At 41.6% G+C, this 16,093-nt stretch overlaps 1 protein-coding gene across 1 annotated transcript in view; it reads left to right on the top strand.

The window, feature by feature from the left end:
* The window catches only part of CIMAP3 (ciliary microtubule associated protein 3), a 76,094-nt gene extending 69,394 nt beyond the window's left edge, over nucleotides 1–6,700 (top strand). Inside the window, exons 5-6 of the mRNA XM_077295425.1 lie at nucleotides 5,668–5,785; nucleotides 6,616–6,700. Of these exons, the coding sequence (XP_077151540.1) occupies nucleotides 5,668–5,785; nucleotides 6,616–6,684 (187 nt within the window). The 3' untranslated portion in view covers nucleotides 6,685–6,700. The remainder of the gene's footprint in view (nucleotides 1–5,667; nucleotides 5,786–6,615) is intronic.
* The last annotated feature ends 9,393 nt before the right edge of the window (nucleotides 6,701–16,093 follow it).

The following is a 16,093-nucleotide window of genomic DNA, read 5'->3' as shown; positions in this document are numbered from 1 at the left end:
AAACTGGTGTCCTCGTTATTTGCTGTGACCGGCATTACACCGCACCACTACCACTATCCACATCCATCATAACGTTCACTGTACGTCGCCTCCCCACCAGCAGGGTCACGGACCGGGCCTAGCCACCGTGACAACCCCACAGCAGAGACTCAGAGGCCCGGTACCGGGTACCCCTCGGCCCTGCGGCGGTGGGGGCGCTACAGATCGGCTCCTCCATCTGTACCTCCGTCTCCTCCTCATCAGCCAGTATTGTAACAACAACTTCACTGGGTGAGTGTGTGTGTACCCTCTTGGGCTGATTATACTCCCCCTCTTTGTCTATATTCCTTAGACAAAAAGAACAGGGAAAACCAAACACAAGCAATGTGCTTTATGTTCTCAGCCGCTCCCGGATAGTTAATTAAAGAAGCTGTGCCAGTCTTGAATCGAATCCACCTTACGTGAGGAATCTTCAGTAAGGTCGGAAGATATAAGGAGTATGATTAGAGAAGAATTACGGGCCTTCCGAAGCTCGGAAAAAATTCCTGAGGGTAGGAAAAAATATAATTCCCCCAGGTCTGAGCAGTCTTCTGATATTGAAGATAAGGATTCGGATGGTTCCCCAATGATCATTTCCTCAGATGATGAGCGGGATACATGCTTTCCCACAGACAGTATCGATAATTTAGTCAAATCAGTTTGTAACACCATGGGCATTGAGGATACGAAAATCCCTAAAACACCACAGGACATGATGTTTGCTGGCCTGTCAGAAAGGAAAAAACCTTCTTTTCCTGTAATTCCAGCGATAAAAAATTTAGTCAAAAAGGAGTGGGAAAGCCAGGGGCAAAGAGGATTGCCATCTTCATCAAAAAGACGCTATCCCTTTAATGACGAAGATTTCTCCATATGGTTAAAAGCCCCGAAGGTAGATGCAGCAGTGGCATCCACTTCTAGGAAATCTTTACTACCCGTTGAAGATTCTGGTTCCTTGCAAGACCCGCTGGACCGGAAAGCTGATTCCCTCTTAAAAAAAGCATGGGAATCCTGTACAGGAGCTTTCAGGCCGGCTATATCGGCAACATGCACTGCCAGGTCCATGTTAGTCTGGTTGAATGATTTAGAAGAAGGATTAAAAAGTGGCCTTTCCCGGGATAAACTGATCTCTTCCATGCCGTTAATCAGAGGAGCTACAGCCTTTTTAGCGGATTCCTCAGCTGATTCTATACGGTTAGCAGCCAAATCGGCAGGTTTGACTAACGCGGCTCGTCGAGCCTTATGGCTAAAGGGGTGGAAAGGAGATCCCCAAACGAAGTCTAAATTATGTGGTCTTCCATGCCAGGGTGAGTACCTATTTGGTACTAAGTTAGATGAAATACTAACTAAAGCGTGTGAGAGGAAGAAGGGGTTCCCCAATAATACTTATCTCCCATCCTATAGGAGAGCGTTCCGAAAGCCCATATTTAATAGAAGAAAGGACTATAAAAACCAAGACCGCTGGACTAATAAAGACTTTAAACAGAAAGGAGCTTTTTTCGGAAAACGTCCATTCAAACCTGAGGATAAACCCCGTTAGGACAGATCTACCCATTGGTGGTAGGTTGTCTTTCTTCTGTTCACAATGGCTGACAGTGACTTCCAATCCGTGGGCAACTAGCCTTATATCTACGGGTCTAAAATTAAAATTTGCCCGAGTCCCTCCGGACTCATTTTTATTGACTTCCTTAAGGTCTCAATCACAACAAGAGGCCTTAGAACAGGAAATAATAAATCTCCTGTCCAAAGGGGTTCTAGTGGAAGTCCCTTTTCATCAAAAAGGAAGAGGGTTTTATTCCCCTTTATTTTTGATTCCGAAACCAGACGGATTAACCTGAAAAGACTAAACGTCTTCTTAGAGAACCAAACTTTTAAAATGGAGTCTATACGATCAACTATAAAGCTTCTGTTTCCCCATTGCTTTATGGCAGTACTTGACCTTAAAGATGTGTGTTACCATCTACCAATCTTCATCGAACATCAGCAATATCTACGGGTGGCAGTTATGATGGAAGGTCAAATAAGGCATTTTCAATATACAGCAATGCCCTTTGGACTGTCGATAGCTCCGAGAGTCTTCACAAAATTAATGTCAGAAGTAATGTCATTTTTGAGATTAAAAGACACACTTGTAATACCATATTTAGATGACCTTTTGATAGTGGGTAACTCCCTTTCCCAATGCCATCAACATTTACTTGATACAATTTCATCCCTGCAGGAATTGGGGTGGTTAGTAAACTGGGAAAAATCCAAATTGTCCCCCACAACTCGACAAACATTCCTAGGGCTTATTCTAGATTCTATAGATCAAAGGTGCTTTCTTCCAGACTCTAAACAATTAGCAATTATAAACAAGGTACAATCGGTGATTAATAACCCCCTAATTTCCCTAAGAGAAGGGATGTCCCTTCTTGGTTCTTTCACATCGTGTATTCCGGCTGTCCCATGGGCTCAATTCAATAGTAGAAAATTACAGTATACAATTCTACAAGAAGAAGAGAGATTACAGGGCCAATTAGATAGTCGGTTATCCTTACCAACAGACGTGTTAAAATCTCTTACCTGGTGGTTAGATCAGAGTAATTTTACCAGTGGGGTTCCCTGGGTGGTTAAACCTTCTAAAACAATCTTCACCGATGCCAGTCCTAGTGGTTGGGGAGCACACTTAGGAGATCAAATAGTTCAAGGTCTGTGGTCTCTTAGAGAATCAAATGATTCTTCTAATAAAAAAGAACTGAAGGCTATCTATCATGCCCTATGTAAATTTCTTCCACAGCTACACGGAACGCATACAAGAATCTTTTCAGACAACATGACAGTGGTGGCATACATAAACCACCAAGGGGGAACAAGATCAGAAGCTCTCATGTCTATAGCCGGCGACATTCTAACCATAGCAGAGGAGCACCTCCTATCCTTATCAGCACTACATGTGAGAGGAGTCGACAATCCAAAAGCGGATTTCCTCAGCCGCCACACTCTCCGCCAAGAAGAGTGGGTTCTCAACCGTCGTATCTTTTTAATGATAGTCAAAAAATGGGGCACTCCCGAGATAGACCTTTTTGCGACGAGGCACAACAGACAAGTCAAAAAGTTCGCTTCATTGTTCCGATCCGACAATCCAGATATCTTTGATTCTCTGCAAGTCCCATGGACATTCCAGAAAGCATATGCCTTCCCTCCGTTAATTCTTCTTCCAACTGTGATCAGAAAGATAAAGGAGGACAGAGAAAACGTGATCTTAATAGCTCCAGTTTGGCCCAAGAGGCCATGGTTTTCCTGGCTGAGAGCCATGTCAATCTCAGACCCGTGGATCCTTCCGGAGGATCAGGATCTTCTCTTCCAGGGCCCCTTCAACCACCCTCATGTGAAGGGTCTACGGTTGACAGCCTGGAATTTGAGAGGCAGCTGCTAAGGATGAGAGGGTTTTCTAACAAAGTAATTGACACTCTGCTACTAAGTAGGAAAAAATCCACCACATCTATTTATGTAAGAGTGTGGAAAAAATTTCTAAACCTCTACCCGACAGCCCTATCAAACGAAATTCATATTCCTATGATTCTAGAATTTCTTCAAAAAGGGCGCGATTTGGGTCTGGCAGTCAGTACCTTAAAAGTACACATTTCTGCCCTTGGTGCTTTATATGCTCACGATATTGGAGGTAACAAGTGGGTAGCCAGGTTTATCGCAGCTTGCCAAAGGTCAGAGACAGTTCAAATTCCCCATGTACCACCTTGGGATGTTAATTTAGTCCTCGAAGCTCTGACAGACCACCCCTTTGAGCCACTACATTCAGCTCACATAAAACACGTCTCCATCAAGACAGCTCTTCTTGTCGCGTTGGTATCGGCTAGAAGAGTAAGTGACATACAGGCATTATCGATAGATCCACCGTTTATGTCTATATTTCCAGATAGAATTGTCCTAAATACGGACCCTTCCTACTTACCCAAAGTATGCACTAAATTTCATAGATCACAAGAAATTTTCCTTCCCTCCTTCTATGATAACCCTACGAATCAGGAAGAACAAAAATACCACACATTAGATGTGAGGAGAGCCATAATAGCCTATTTAGATAGAACTAGCGCCTGGAGGAAGAGCAGGGCTCTCTTTGTTTCCTTCCAGGGTCATAGAAAAGGAGATGGAATCACGAAGGGTACTTTATCTCGGTGGATTCGGGATGCAATATGTCTGGCCTATTCATCCAAAGGGGAGAACCCGCCTGAGACCGTAAAAGCACATTCCACTCGGGCGATAGCATCATCCTGGGCCGAGCGAGTGGAAGTTCCAATAGAACTAATATGTAAGGCCGCAACCTGGGCTTCTCCTACTACCTTCTATAATCACTATAGATTGGATTTATCTACTTCATCTGACCTGTCCTTTGGTAGATCAGTTCTTAACACTGTGATCCCTCCCAAATGACTATCTCTGAAAGTCTCTCAAGTGGGTGCTGTCGTGGCGAAGAGAAAACACCGGATTACTCACCGGTAATGCTCTTTTATAGAGCCACGACAGCACCCCTTTACTTCCCACCCTAATAAGTTATTTTTATATAGGAGCACGATTAAGGGTGTTTTGGTTCTTGTAGTTAGCCATACTTAAGTTAACTAATGATAAATGATGAAATCAAATTGCCTACTAAATCTGGTGGGCGGTTCCTCGCAATCTCTGTAACCCAACTGTGGGAGCGAGGGGGACCGCCCCTTTTATCTCTCCATAGGGTTTCCTGTTCCTAGGGGCGGATCCCCTCTCTCAAGTGGGTGCTGTCGTGGGTCTATAAAAGAGCATTACCGGTGAGTAATCCGGTGTTTACTTGTGTGTCATCCTTTGCATGTGAGTCTGTCACTATGACTTTTTAGGGTGTGGTTCCCTTACGCATTCCCTCTTGGCCAGTTTTTGGAGAGGGAGTGTGGCCATCAGGTTCCACTGCCACTTTTCTCCTGGCTCTCCTCTTTTGGGAGCGTATAACCATAGATGGTTCCTAGTTTTGCTTTGGTGGAAGTTCAGGCAGATGCTAGGAGCAAGATTGATTTTCCCTTGGCTTCGGCTAGGGGAGGCTACTAGTCTCTGACAATTACTGTGGCCTTCTGGCTCATAGGAATGTGTTATTTCCTTGTGTTGGAGAGGGCTATGATTGACTGCAGCCTAGTGCACTTTTTGTGGCACTAGTTTACTGCTCTAGGGTTTAGAGTCCTTCAGACAAAGATATACCTGGCTGCACCTCATATTCATGCTGTCCGTAGGTTTGAGCAACATTAATCAAACGAGAGGTTCATTTAAAACACTATCCTTACAAAACATACAATTTGATTCATACATGGGCACCAACTATAATAATTATTTATGTAACAAAAAGCAATTAAGTTATACTCCTTTTAATCACATTGAACTGAATAGAAAACCTAAACGTTAAATCAAGTAAATACGGTCTTATTATATTTTAATTAATTGTTGTTAAATGTATAAATAACTTTTGTTTTAAGACATAATGTCTGCAATGTTCACAATGGGAAGATTGCTAGTAAGTTTAGCTATCAGTAGTATGTTGCAATATGATATTATGTCTGGAAGCCAATGTTCTCCCATGTGTCAAGCTAGTAAAGTTTTATTATAAATGTCAAACACCAATTAATATCCTTCTAGTCCTGGAACATATGAACATTCTACTAAGCAGGGCAGGAAAGTGTCTTGGCCAGGAAGGTTTGGATCACCTGAGTGGTCGGTGGTGCCATCTCTGGAAAAGAAAACACTAAGGTCAGAGGTAAGAGTTACAGATTACAATGAGAAATAACCTGAGATAGGTCTGACAGCCTTAATCTACTAATCTAAATAAAACATAACTATAGTACTTCTACAAGACGATATGCAGGAATAGAAAATATCAGAAAGACAATATAAAAAAGGCTTGTACGCAAATTGTCATTGCTACTCATAGCAACTAATCATGAAAGTGATTTAATATTGTATTTTCTCTGATAAAATAGAAAGCTGTGCTGTGATTGGCTGCTTTTTCTGTAAGACCGTTTCATAAATCTGGCCTCCAGTTAGGGACTGGAGTAAAATTTTTGGCATAAGGTACACTGCAGCCCGTCATGTATTAGAATATCTGTGGCATCATGCCCCCACTGTGCCCCATTACCATCTGCGCTTCTCCCATTATTTTGACAGAGCTGGGAGAAACAGGCTTAAAACAGCCAAAAGTCGCCACATTTTTGAACCACTCCAAGTAGCGCAAATATTTTGTAACTTTTCAAAGCAATTTACTCCAGAATTCTGGTGACACTGCTTTGATGAATCGAAGCCATAAAGTTCCTACAGAAGTGAGCTCACTCATCTCATTCTGCAAACTCTCAATACAGTGACTGATGTGTCAATGTAGCAAGCTGCTGCAGCAAAGATAATGCACTGCTATAGTAATACTGTGTACTCACATGCCCCAGACAGTGTGCAGGATTTTTGTATAGGGGCTAGGTCCCTTGTTTTCCCATGTGGTTACGTTACTTTTATCTGACAGACCCACTATAACGTTGCAACAGTTAACTTTCTTTATTGATAAGCTGCTAACTTTGTTTCCTTTACTTTCTTTTGTAGCTTCTAACAGACAAAGAATTTCGAAAGACTAGAAATCGAGTGGCATATCTGAGTCTCTATTATGATTAAATGGATGACAACTCAATCATTGAGGGCTCATTACTCATCTGTGAATTTACCAAAGCAAGCGCCTGTATCTATAATTCAATTGCACTTTAATGGAGTTACTAGTATGGGTTAACATGCCCTAACCCCTTAAATGGGATATTATTTTTTTTAATACACAAAGTTTATCCTTTTTCATAGAAATTCATGAAAATCATGTATATACCTACATTTTACTGTAATGTTACTAATAGTGATGAGAGGGCACTAAAATGCTCGGGTGCTCGTTGCTCGGGTCGAGCAGATTGGAATACTCAGGTACTCGGCCAGAACAACGGGCCCAATGTAAGTCTATGGGAGACCCGAGTATTTTTACCGTGATCCCCCCCTGGGGGTCCTTTTAAGGTCTAAAAACGTCTGAAAATGATGTAAACACTGTTCAAATGACACAAGGGATCGCCCCTGGAAGCATTCCTGACTCCTAGTTCACAGCTTTAATCACTTTTTTCCGAGATTCATGCCATTTTTCCCGGTGCCACAAAAAACATTAAAACAAAACCAAAACGGGTTTTGCTGGGAAATATGTCAAGGTACATCCTTTGCAGATTAATGACTTGCCTGTAAGGCCAAATATTTAACCCCAGACCGAAAATTTCCTCCCCCCACTTAGGCTTAGTTTAGACTCAGCATTTTTGAAGCGTTTTTCAACTTTAACATTGCTTTCAACCACTACAAATGCATTCACTGGGAAATGTTATTGTAACATTTAACAACCCTAGCTGGCCAAGTGGTGTGTGACACATAAGCAGACCCATCTTGTTTCATTTATGAAGGAGGGACCCTTAAAGTCACAGAGCCTATTTTTACTGGTGCATCAGGCGGCATTAATCTTCTTAAAGGGCCATTATGAAACAGTGGGTCTCCTAAGCTGTTGTAGCCTATGCTGTGAGTGGATGGGCTGCCAAGAATTACCACGCACCACAATACCCCTTTCATAAGATGTACAGGGGGGACTCCTGAAAAAGTGTTGCATTTAATTCAAGGCCTGCCCTGCTACCAATTCATATGCACCCCAATAAGCCTTGGAACCCACATACTGGATGGGCCCATGAAAATCCACTTCACAATATGCATGTCGTACTCCCCTACTCCTTTGTTTTACACACTGGCAGCAAGGCCAGCCCTGCTGCATAGTCATATGCACCCCATTACACCTTGGAGCCCACATACTGGATGTGCCCATAAAAATCCACTTCACAGTATGCATGTCGTACTCCCCTACTCCTTTGTTTTACACATTGGCAGCAAGGCCAGCCCTGCTGCATAGTCATATGCACCCCATTACGCCATGGAACCCACATACTGGATGGGCCCATGAAAATCCCCTTCACAATATGCATGTTGCAGTCCCGTATTCCTTTGTTTTACACATTGGCAGCAAAGCCAGCCCTGCTGCATAGTCAGTCACATGAACCCCATTACGCCATTGAACCCACATACTGGATGGGCCCATGAATATTCACTCGTATGTTTTAATGGTATGATGGTTCCCTCTTTACACAATTATTTGCAGGAGAATTTAGCAATTTTATTTGCCATGTTTTTAACACTAAGGTTCAGATACTGCTTTAAAAAAGGCTAATATTTGCAATACAACACAATTTTATTGCAAACTACAAAATTCAAGGAATAGTATGATTGAATAGTGTGAGTGCGTACACTTTTGTATATGTTAACATACAAAGGTTAATAAGTACATATAAGGATTAAATAAATATAGTGATTACGTATATATGAAGATTAACTACATACTGTATACTTAGATCATCACCAAGAGGCTTTTAAACATCATCTGTCTGGAATGTCAGAGAATCGACACCAAGACAGAGAACATATGGGAGATTACCTACACTGCATGGGTGTCCCCAATTATGCAGGTATCAGCACACTGTACATAGTGTACAGGTACCCCAGTTTTGGCATCTGTCTTAGTCATGTTGCTCTGGTCTTATATAGTGATTTACACTATTGGAGTTCCATACATAGAATTTTTTAAAAGTTGTATAAATTTATTAAAGATACCATTGAATACATTAGAATAACAAAAAATACAAAAAAGACAAAAACCAACCCTAGTCTAGAAGCAAATAAGACCCTGGCACAACAAGTGTATTTAAATGTGCCCAAATCATGGTACTGATACACCACACTATAAATAGTACTAATTATATAGCGCACAATTGACCTGTTTAACAATATAAGTCAGGACATCAAATGCCTGTAAGACAGTGCGCACCCAAAGAATGTCACAATGACAAGAAAACTCATATGGGGGAGAGCAATAAATAGTGACGATGTAAACTGCAATGTTTCTTACCCATGATGGAAAACAATCAGGTGCCAAGGTGCCGGTATACCCCCCTAACGTGCGTTTCGCGTAGGCTTTATCAAAGAAGAGGGACTGTGTTGAGCTGACCACCTGTTGGCATCTTTATAGGGGCCAACCATGAGTAAAAGTAAAACAAATACACACACATGAAATACATCATAATGAGGTATTAATTAATGTCAATAATAAAGTGCCATAGTGCACAATAATAACCCCCGCCCCACCAACGTATGAAGAAACATAGACGCGTATTCTTCTTAAATAAGACTCATCATCTCCAGATTTTAAATAGAATTCCTTCTCCGTATCGATATGATGCCACCAAAAAAGAAAAAGCCAGAGATTGGAAAGCACATTTCACGTGTGTGTATTTGTTTTACTTTTACTCATGGTTTCTGTATGTGATCATGCATCACTTGTGCATATGTATGCACTATACGTATTATATGCAATTTTTATTTGGCATATGTTTTTTTGTGGCAGTTTTTCATTTGTCACTTATTTTTATCCATGCACTTTGCACTATTGTCACTTTATAATTGTTATTAGGTGCAGTTTGCATCTGATTCACATTGACGTCAGTAATCGGCTTTTTGGGGTTGCGCCTTATTTTGGCGCCGCCCATTAATACATTTGTGTATACTACTCATCATATTTTCACTTTTCTTCATTAGTCACCACACTTGTCATACTCACATATGAGTGGACTTTATGCGCGCATTCCCTCTCCGTTCTTAGCATTTAGTACGGCAGCTCATGTCTTCTCTATTCTCCGGCTTCATTTACTCAAGTGCGCATGTCCGTTTGACGTCACATGGGGATTTCCCCTCGACGTGCGCCTTTGATGAATGCCGGTGAGCAGGGACACTGTTTCCTGTGGTGGCGGCGGCGCGCACGCGCACAACAGATGGGCTGCATAATGAATGCCCCTATAAAGACGCCAACAGGTGGTCAGGTCAACACAGTCCCTCTTCTTTGATAAAGCCTACGCGAAACGCACGTTAGGGGGGTATACCGGCACCTTGGCACCTGATTGTTTTCCATCATGGGTAAGAAACATTGCTGTTTACATCGTCACTATTTATTGCTCTCCCCCATATGAGTTTTTTTGTCATTGTGACATTCTTTGGGTGCGCACTGCCTTACAGGCATTTGGTGTCCTGACTTATATTGTTAAACAGGTCAATTGTGTGCTATACAATTAGTACTAATTAGTACTCAATAATAGAACCAGAAACACATGGGCTACTTGCACACTGAACAAGTCTGTAGGAACCTGTTCACACCACCAGAAAACTTGAAGACACAAAAAAGCACAGTGAGGTCAAAAATACTCTGTTGTAAAAAAATCACAGTAATAAGCAAGTGCTAGTCAAAAGATGTAAAGAAAACAGGGTATTTAGTTGATACGTTTTTTTGCAAAAAAATGTATACTAAGCTGCTCCACCAAATCGCCAAGGTATACCCTTATAGAGCAGTCCTAACTAATGTATGCAATCCCTATCTGATGTATTTAAAACCTGATTATCTGTATAGTACCTGTATAAGCAGGGTTCAGAGAGAAAAAAATATACATGTGGACATGCAGGATGGAACAGCTTAAATGCAAATGACCCACAGAGGAGTGGTGGACTCCCCAGTCTTGTAGAAACAAGAGAACAATTATAGAACCAGAAACACATGGGCTACTTGCACACTGAACAAGTCTGTAGGAACCTGTTCACACCACCAGAAAACTTGAAGACACAAAAAAGCACAGTGAGGTCAAAAATACTCTGTTGTAAAAAAATCACAGTAATAAGCAAGTGCTAGTCAAAAGATGTAAAGAAAACAGGGTATTTAGTTGATACGTTTTTTTGCAAAAAAATGTATACTAAGCTGCTCCACCAAATCGCCAAGGTATACCCTTATAGAGCAGTCCTAACTAATGTATGCAATCCCTATCTGATTTATTTAAAACCTGATTATCTGTATAGTACCTGTATAAGCAGGGTTCAGAGAGAAAAAAATATACATGTGGACATGCAGGATGGAACAGCTTAAATGCAAATGACCCACAGAGGAGTGGTGGACTCCCCAGTCTTGTAGAAACAAGAGAACAATTATAGAACCAGAAACACATGGGCTACTTGCACACTGAACAAGTCTGTAGGAACCTGTTCACACCACCAGAAAACTTGAAGACACAATAAAGCACAGTGAGGTCAAAAATACTCTGTTGTAAAAAAATCACAGTAATAAGCAAGTGCTAGTCAAAAGATGTAAAGAAAACAGGGTATTTAGTTGATACGTTTTTTTGCAAAAAAATGTATACTAAGCTGCTCCACCAAATCGCCAAGGTATACCCTTATAGAGCAGTCCTAACTAATGTATGCAATCCCTATCTGATGTATTTAAAACCTGATTATCTGTATAGTACCTGTATAAGCAGGGTTCAGAGAGAAAAAAATATACATGTGGACATGCAGGATGGAACAGCTTAAATGCAAATGACCCACAGAGGAGTGGTGGACTCCCCAGTCTTGTAGAAACAAGAGAACAATTATAGAACCAGAAACACATGGGCTACTTGCACACTGAACAAGTCTGTAGGAACCTGTTCACACCACCAGAAAACTTGAAGACACAAAAAAGCACAGTGAGGACTGCTCTATAAGGGTATACCTTGGCGATTTGGTGGAGCAGCTTAGTATACATTTTTTTGCAAAAAAACGTATCAACTAAATACCCTGTTTTCTTTACATCTTTTGACTAGCACTTGCTTATTACTGTGATTTTTTTACAACAGAGTATTTTTGACCTCACTGTGCTTTTTTGTGTCCTTAGTACTCAATAATCAGAACCTCCCATTCCCGTCTCCAAGACTTTACACGTGCTGCGCCGATTCTTTGGAATGCACTACCCAGGTTAATACGATTAATCCCCAATCCCCACAGTTTTAAGCGTGCCCTAAAAACGCATTTGTTCAGACTGGCCTACCGCCTCAACGCATTAACCTAACTATCCCTGTGTGGCCTATTAAAAAAATAAACAAAAACATCAGGTTCCTCGCATCATGTTCTCATACACTTTATGCAGTTAATAGCACTCTGTGTCTGTACTGCTACATACTTAGGCTGTTAACTGGTTCATGCAGCTTTACATGAACACCCGAGCCTTACACTATGGCTGGTCTAAATAACTAAAGCAATTGTTACCATCCACCTCTTGTGTCTCCCCTTTTCCCATAGGTTGTAAGCTTGCGAGCAGGGCCCTCATTCCTACTGGTATCTGTTTTGAACTGTGATTTCTGTTATGCTGTAATGTCTATTGTCTGTACAAGTCCCCTCTTTAAGTTGTAAAGCGCTGCGGAATATGTTGGCACTATATAAATAAAAATTATTATTATTATTATTATTATTACTATTTATAGTGTGGTGTATCAGTACCATGATTTGGGCACATTTAAATACACTTGTTGTGCCAGGGTCTTATTTGCTTCTAGACTAGGGTTTTTTGTCTTTTTTGTATTTTTTGTTATTCTAACGTATTCAATGGTATCTTTAATAAATTTATACAACTTTAAAAAAAATTCTATGTTTGGAACTCCATTTTTTCTATGTTCAAATGTGTATTGGGAATATACATTTACTATCCAGCTACTTTATGGGCATATATATTAAGCCAATGAGGCATTGCTCTCTACTATATGGGACCCATCTCTTTTTGTGAGTTTGAGCTTATCAGTGATTTACACTATGTAGTAACTCTAGTTTCACCCATACCTTTAAGTGGCTACTTTCAAGGTTGGATGAAACTGAGATATCATGGAGTCATCAGACGAGGGACCATAAACCCCCAGAAAATAAAAGCCACAAGGATTTAGATCAAACCACCACAGGCATAGTTTCAGTAAACCTTAATGTTTTACAATGACAAACAGCAAACATATAGAGGCTTAGAACTGTTTGTGAAGTGAATAAACAAACATTTATCAAGATTGTGTCACTATGAGCATTGTCTGTCACATCTGTAAATGTTTTACAAGAAATGCAGCTATGTGATTGTCTGAATGTATTTGGTATACAGTGTTTTAATCTTGTTTACACATTGCCATTTGTATATTTGCCATTTGTACATTTGAGGCAGCCAAAGTTATGGCTCTCAAGGAGAGAAACTACTATAGTGGCCAAAGCTATATTTTTAATTCACTACAGAGCCAAACTAACAGCATTGCTTTATCAAATTTCTATGAAGTGTATTGTGTCCAATGTGAGCAACCAGGCAGCACAAAAAGGAGCTTTTTAAGGGAGCTCTTAAAAGTACACAAATGTTATGAAGTCTTTGCCAACAAGGATGTGGTTTCACCAATGTGGGGTACCTTTTTAAAAATATACTATTGCCATCACAGCCCCCTTGCCCAAAATTCACTGGCCTATAACAGTACAAAGCATGTTCACCCTGGTGATCTACTGGCAGTTAAACAAGAGACATTGCAGTAGACTGTTGTGAATTCCGCTCTTGGGCTCCCTCCGGTGGTTGTAAGTGGCACTTTTGTGAGTTCTGCTCTTGGGCTCCCTCCGGTGGATTTAAGTGGAACTGCTGCTCCTTGGATTTAGCAGTCAGCAGCTGCTTCCACTGATCGTCTATTCTGGCTCTGCTATTTATCCTGGCACTATCCTTCAGCTAGTGCCAGTTGTCAATGGTTCCTGCTTGGATTCACATCTCTCTTGGATTTCCCTGATATTCTGACCAGTTCAGCAAAGATAAGTCCTTGCTTTGTTCTTTTGCTTTCCACTTGTTGTGGACTTAATCATTCAGCACATTCTATGTTTTTTTTTTCTAGTCCAGCTTGTCAGTATGGATTTATTCAGTTAAGCTGGAAGCTCTGGGAAGCAGATTTACCCTCCGCACCTTTAGTCAGGTGTGGAGATTTTTGTAAACTCTGTGGTGGATTTTTCTAGTTTTTAATACTGACCGCACAGCATTCTGTCCTGTTCTATCTATCTAGCTAGATTGGCTCCTTTGCTACATCCTAGTTTCATTCTGTGTATGTCATTTCCCTCTCCACTCACAGTCAATATTTGTGGGGGGCTGTCTGTCCTTTGGGAATTTTCTCTGAGGCAAGATAGCTTTCCTGTTTCTATCTTTAGGGGTAGTTAGTCCTCCGGCTGTGACGAGGTGTCTAGGGAGTGACAGGAACATCCCACGGCTACTTCTAGTGTTGTGTTAAGCTCAGGAACTGTGGTCAGTACAGGTACCACCTCCTCCAGAGCACGTCCCATGTTGCTCCTAAACCACCAGTTCATAACAGTACAACTGGCCAAAAATAAATTAAATGCATCTCAAAAGAAGGAAAAAGAAAAATTCTGAGCCATTTTTTTTTCTGTAGTCTGTTTTGTCTTTTTTTTCCTCTTAATCTCTGGGTGGTTCAGGATTTTGGCGCTGGCATGGATGTTCAGGGTTTGTTTTCTCGTGTGGATCAACTTGCTGCAAGAGTACAGAGTATTCAAAATTATGTTGTCCAGACTCCTGCTTTAGAGCCTAAATTTCCTACTCCTGATTTGTTTTTTGGGGACAGATCCAAGTCTTTGAACTTTTGAACCCCGTTCCTCTGGTGATCCCATTCAGCAGGTTAAAATCGTCATCTCTCTGCTGCGTGGTGACCCTCAGGACTGGGCATTCTCCCTTGAATCAGGGAATCCGGCATTGCTTAATGTAGACGCATTTTTTCAAGCGCTCGGATTATTGTATGACGAACCTAATTCTGTGGATCATGCAGAAAAAACCTTGTTGGCCCTATGTCAGGGTCAGGAAGCGGCAGAATTATACTGCCAGAAATTTAGAAAATGGTCTGTGCTCACTAAATGGAATGAGGATGCTCTGGCAGCAATTTTCAGAAAGGGTCTTTCTGAAGCCCTTAAAGATGTTATGGTGGGGTTCCCCACGCCTGCTGGTTTGAGCAAATCTATGTCTCTAGCCATTCAGATTGATCGGCGCCTGCACGAGCGCAAAGTTGTGCACCATATGGCAGTGTCCTCTGAGCGGAGTCCTGAGCCTATGCAATGTGATAGGATAGGATAGGATTTTGACTAGAGCAGAACGGCAGGGATTCAGACGTCAGAATGGGCTGTGTTTTTACTGTGGTGATTCTGCTCATGTTATTTCTGATTGCCCTAAGCGTACTAAGAGGGTCGCTAGGTCTGTTACCATCAGTACTGTACAGCCTAAATTTCTCTTATCTGTGACCCTGATTTGCTCATTCGTCCTTTTCTGTCATGTGGATTCAGGCGCTGCCCTGAACTTAATGGACTTGGAATTCGCCAGGCGCTGTGGTTTTTCCTTGCAGCCTTTGCAGAGCCCTATTCCTTTGAGGGGGATTGATGCTACACCATTGGCCAAGAATAAACCTCAGTATTGGACTCAGCTGACCATGTGCATGGCTCTAGCACATCAGGAAGATTGCCGTTTTCTGGTGTTGCATAACTTGCATGATGTTGTTGTACTGGGTTTTCCATGGTTACAGGAACATAATCCGGTGCTGGATTGGAAATCTATGTCTGTGACAGACATAGTTGGGGTTGGGGACAGATAGTTGGGGTTGTCAAGGGGTACATTGTGACGTTCCTTTGATGTCAATTTCCTCTTCCCCCTCTTCTGAAGTCCCTGAGTTTTTGTCGGATTTCCAGGATGTATTTGATGAGCCCAAGTCCAGTTCCCTTCCTCCACATAGGGACTGTGATTGTGCTATTAATTTGATTCCTGGCTGTAAGTTCCCTAAGGGACGACTTTTCAATCTGTCTGTGCCAGAGCATGCCGCCATGCGGAGTTATGTCAAGGAGTCTTTGGAGAAGGGGCATATTCGGCTGTCCTCGTCACCATTGGGATTGGGATTCTTTTTTGTTGCCAAGAAGGATGGCTACTTGAGACCCTGTATTGATTATCGCCTTCTTAATAAGATCACGGTCAAATTCCAGTACTCTTTACCTTTGCTTTCTGATTTGTTTGCTCGGATTAAGGGGGCTAGTTGGTTTACTAAGATTGACCTTCGAGGGGCATATAATC

Source organism: Ranitomeya variabilis, chromosome 3 (assembly GCF_051348905.1).
Source record: "Ranitomeya variabilis isolate aRanVar5 chromosome 3, aRanVar5.hap1, whole genome shotgun sequence".
Classification (NCBI taxonomy): domain Eukaryota; kingdom Metazoa; phylum Chordata; class Amphibia; order Anura; family Dendrobatidae; genus Ranitomeya; species Ranitomeya variabilis.
The sequence above is the reverse complement of the archived record's forward strand: the minus strand, read 5'-3'. Positions and strand labels throughout refer to the sequence as shown.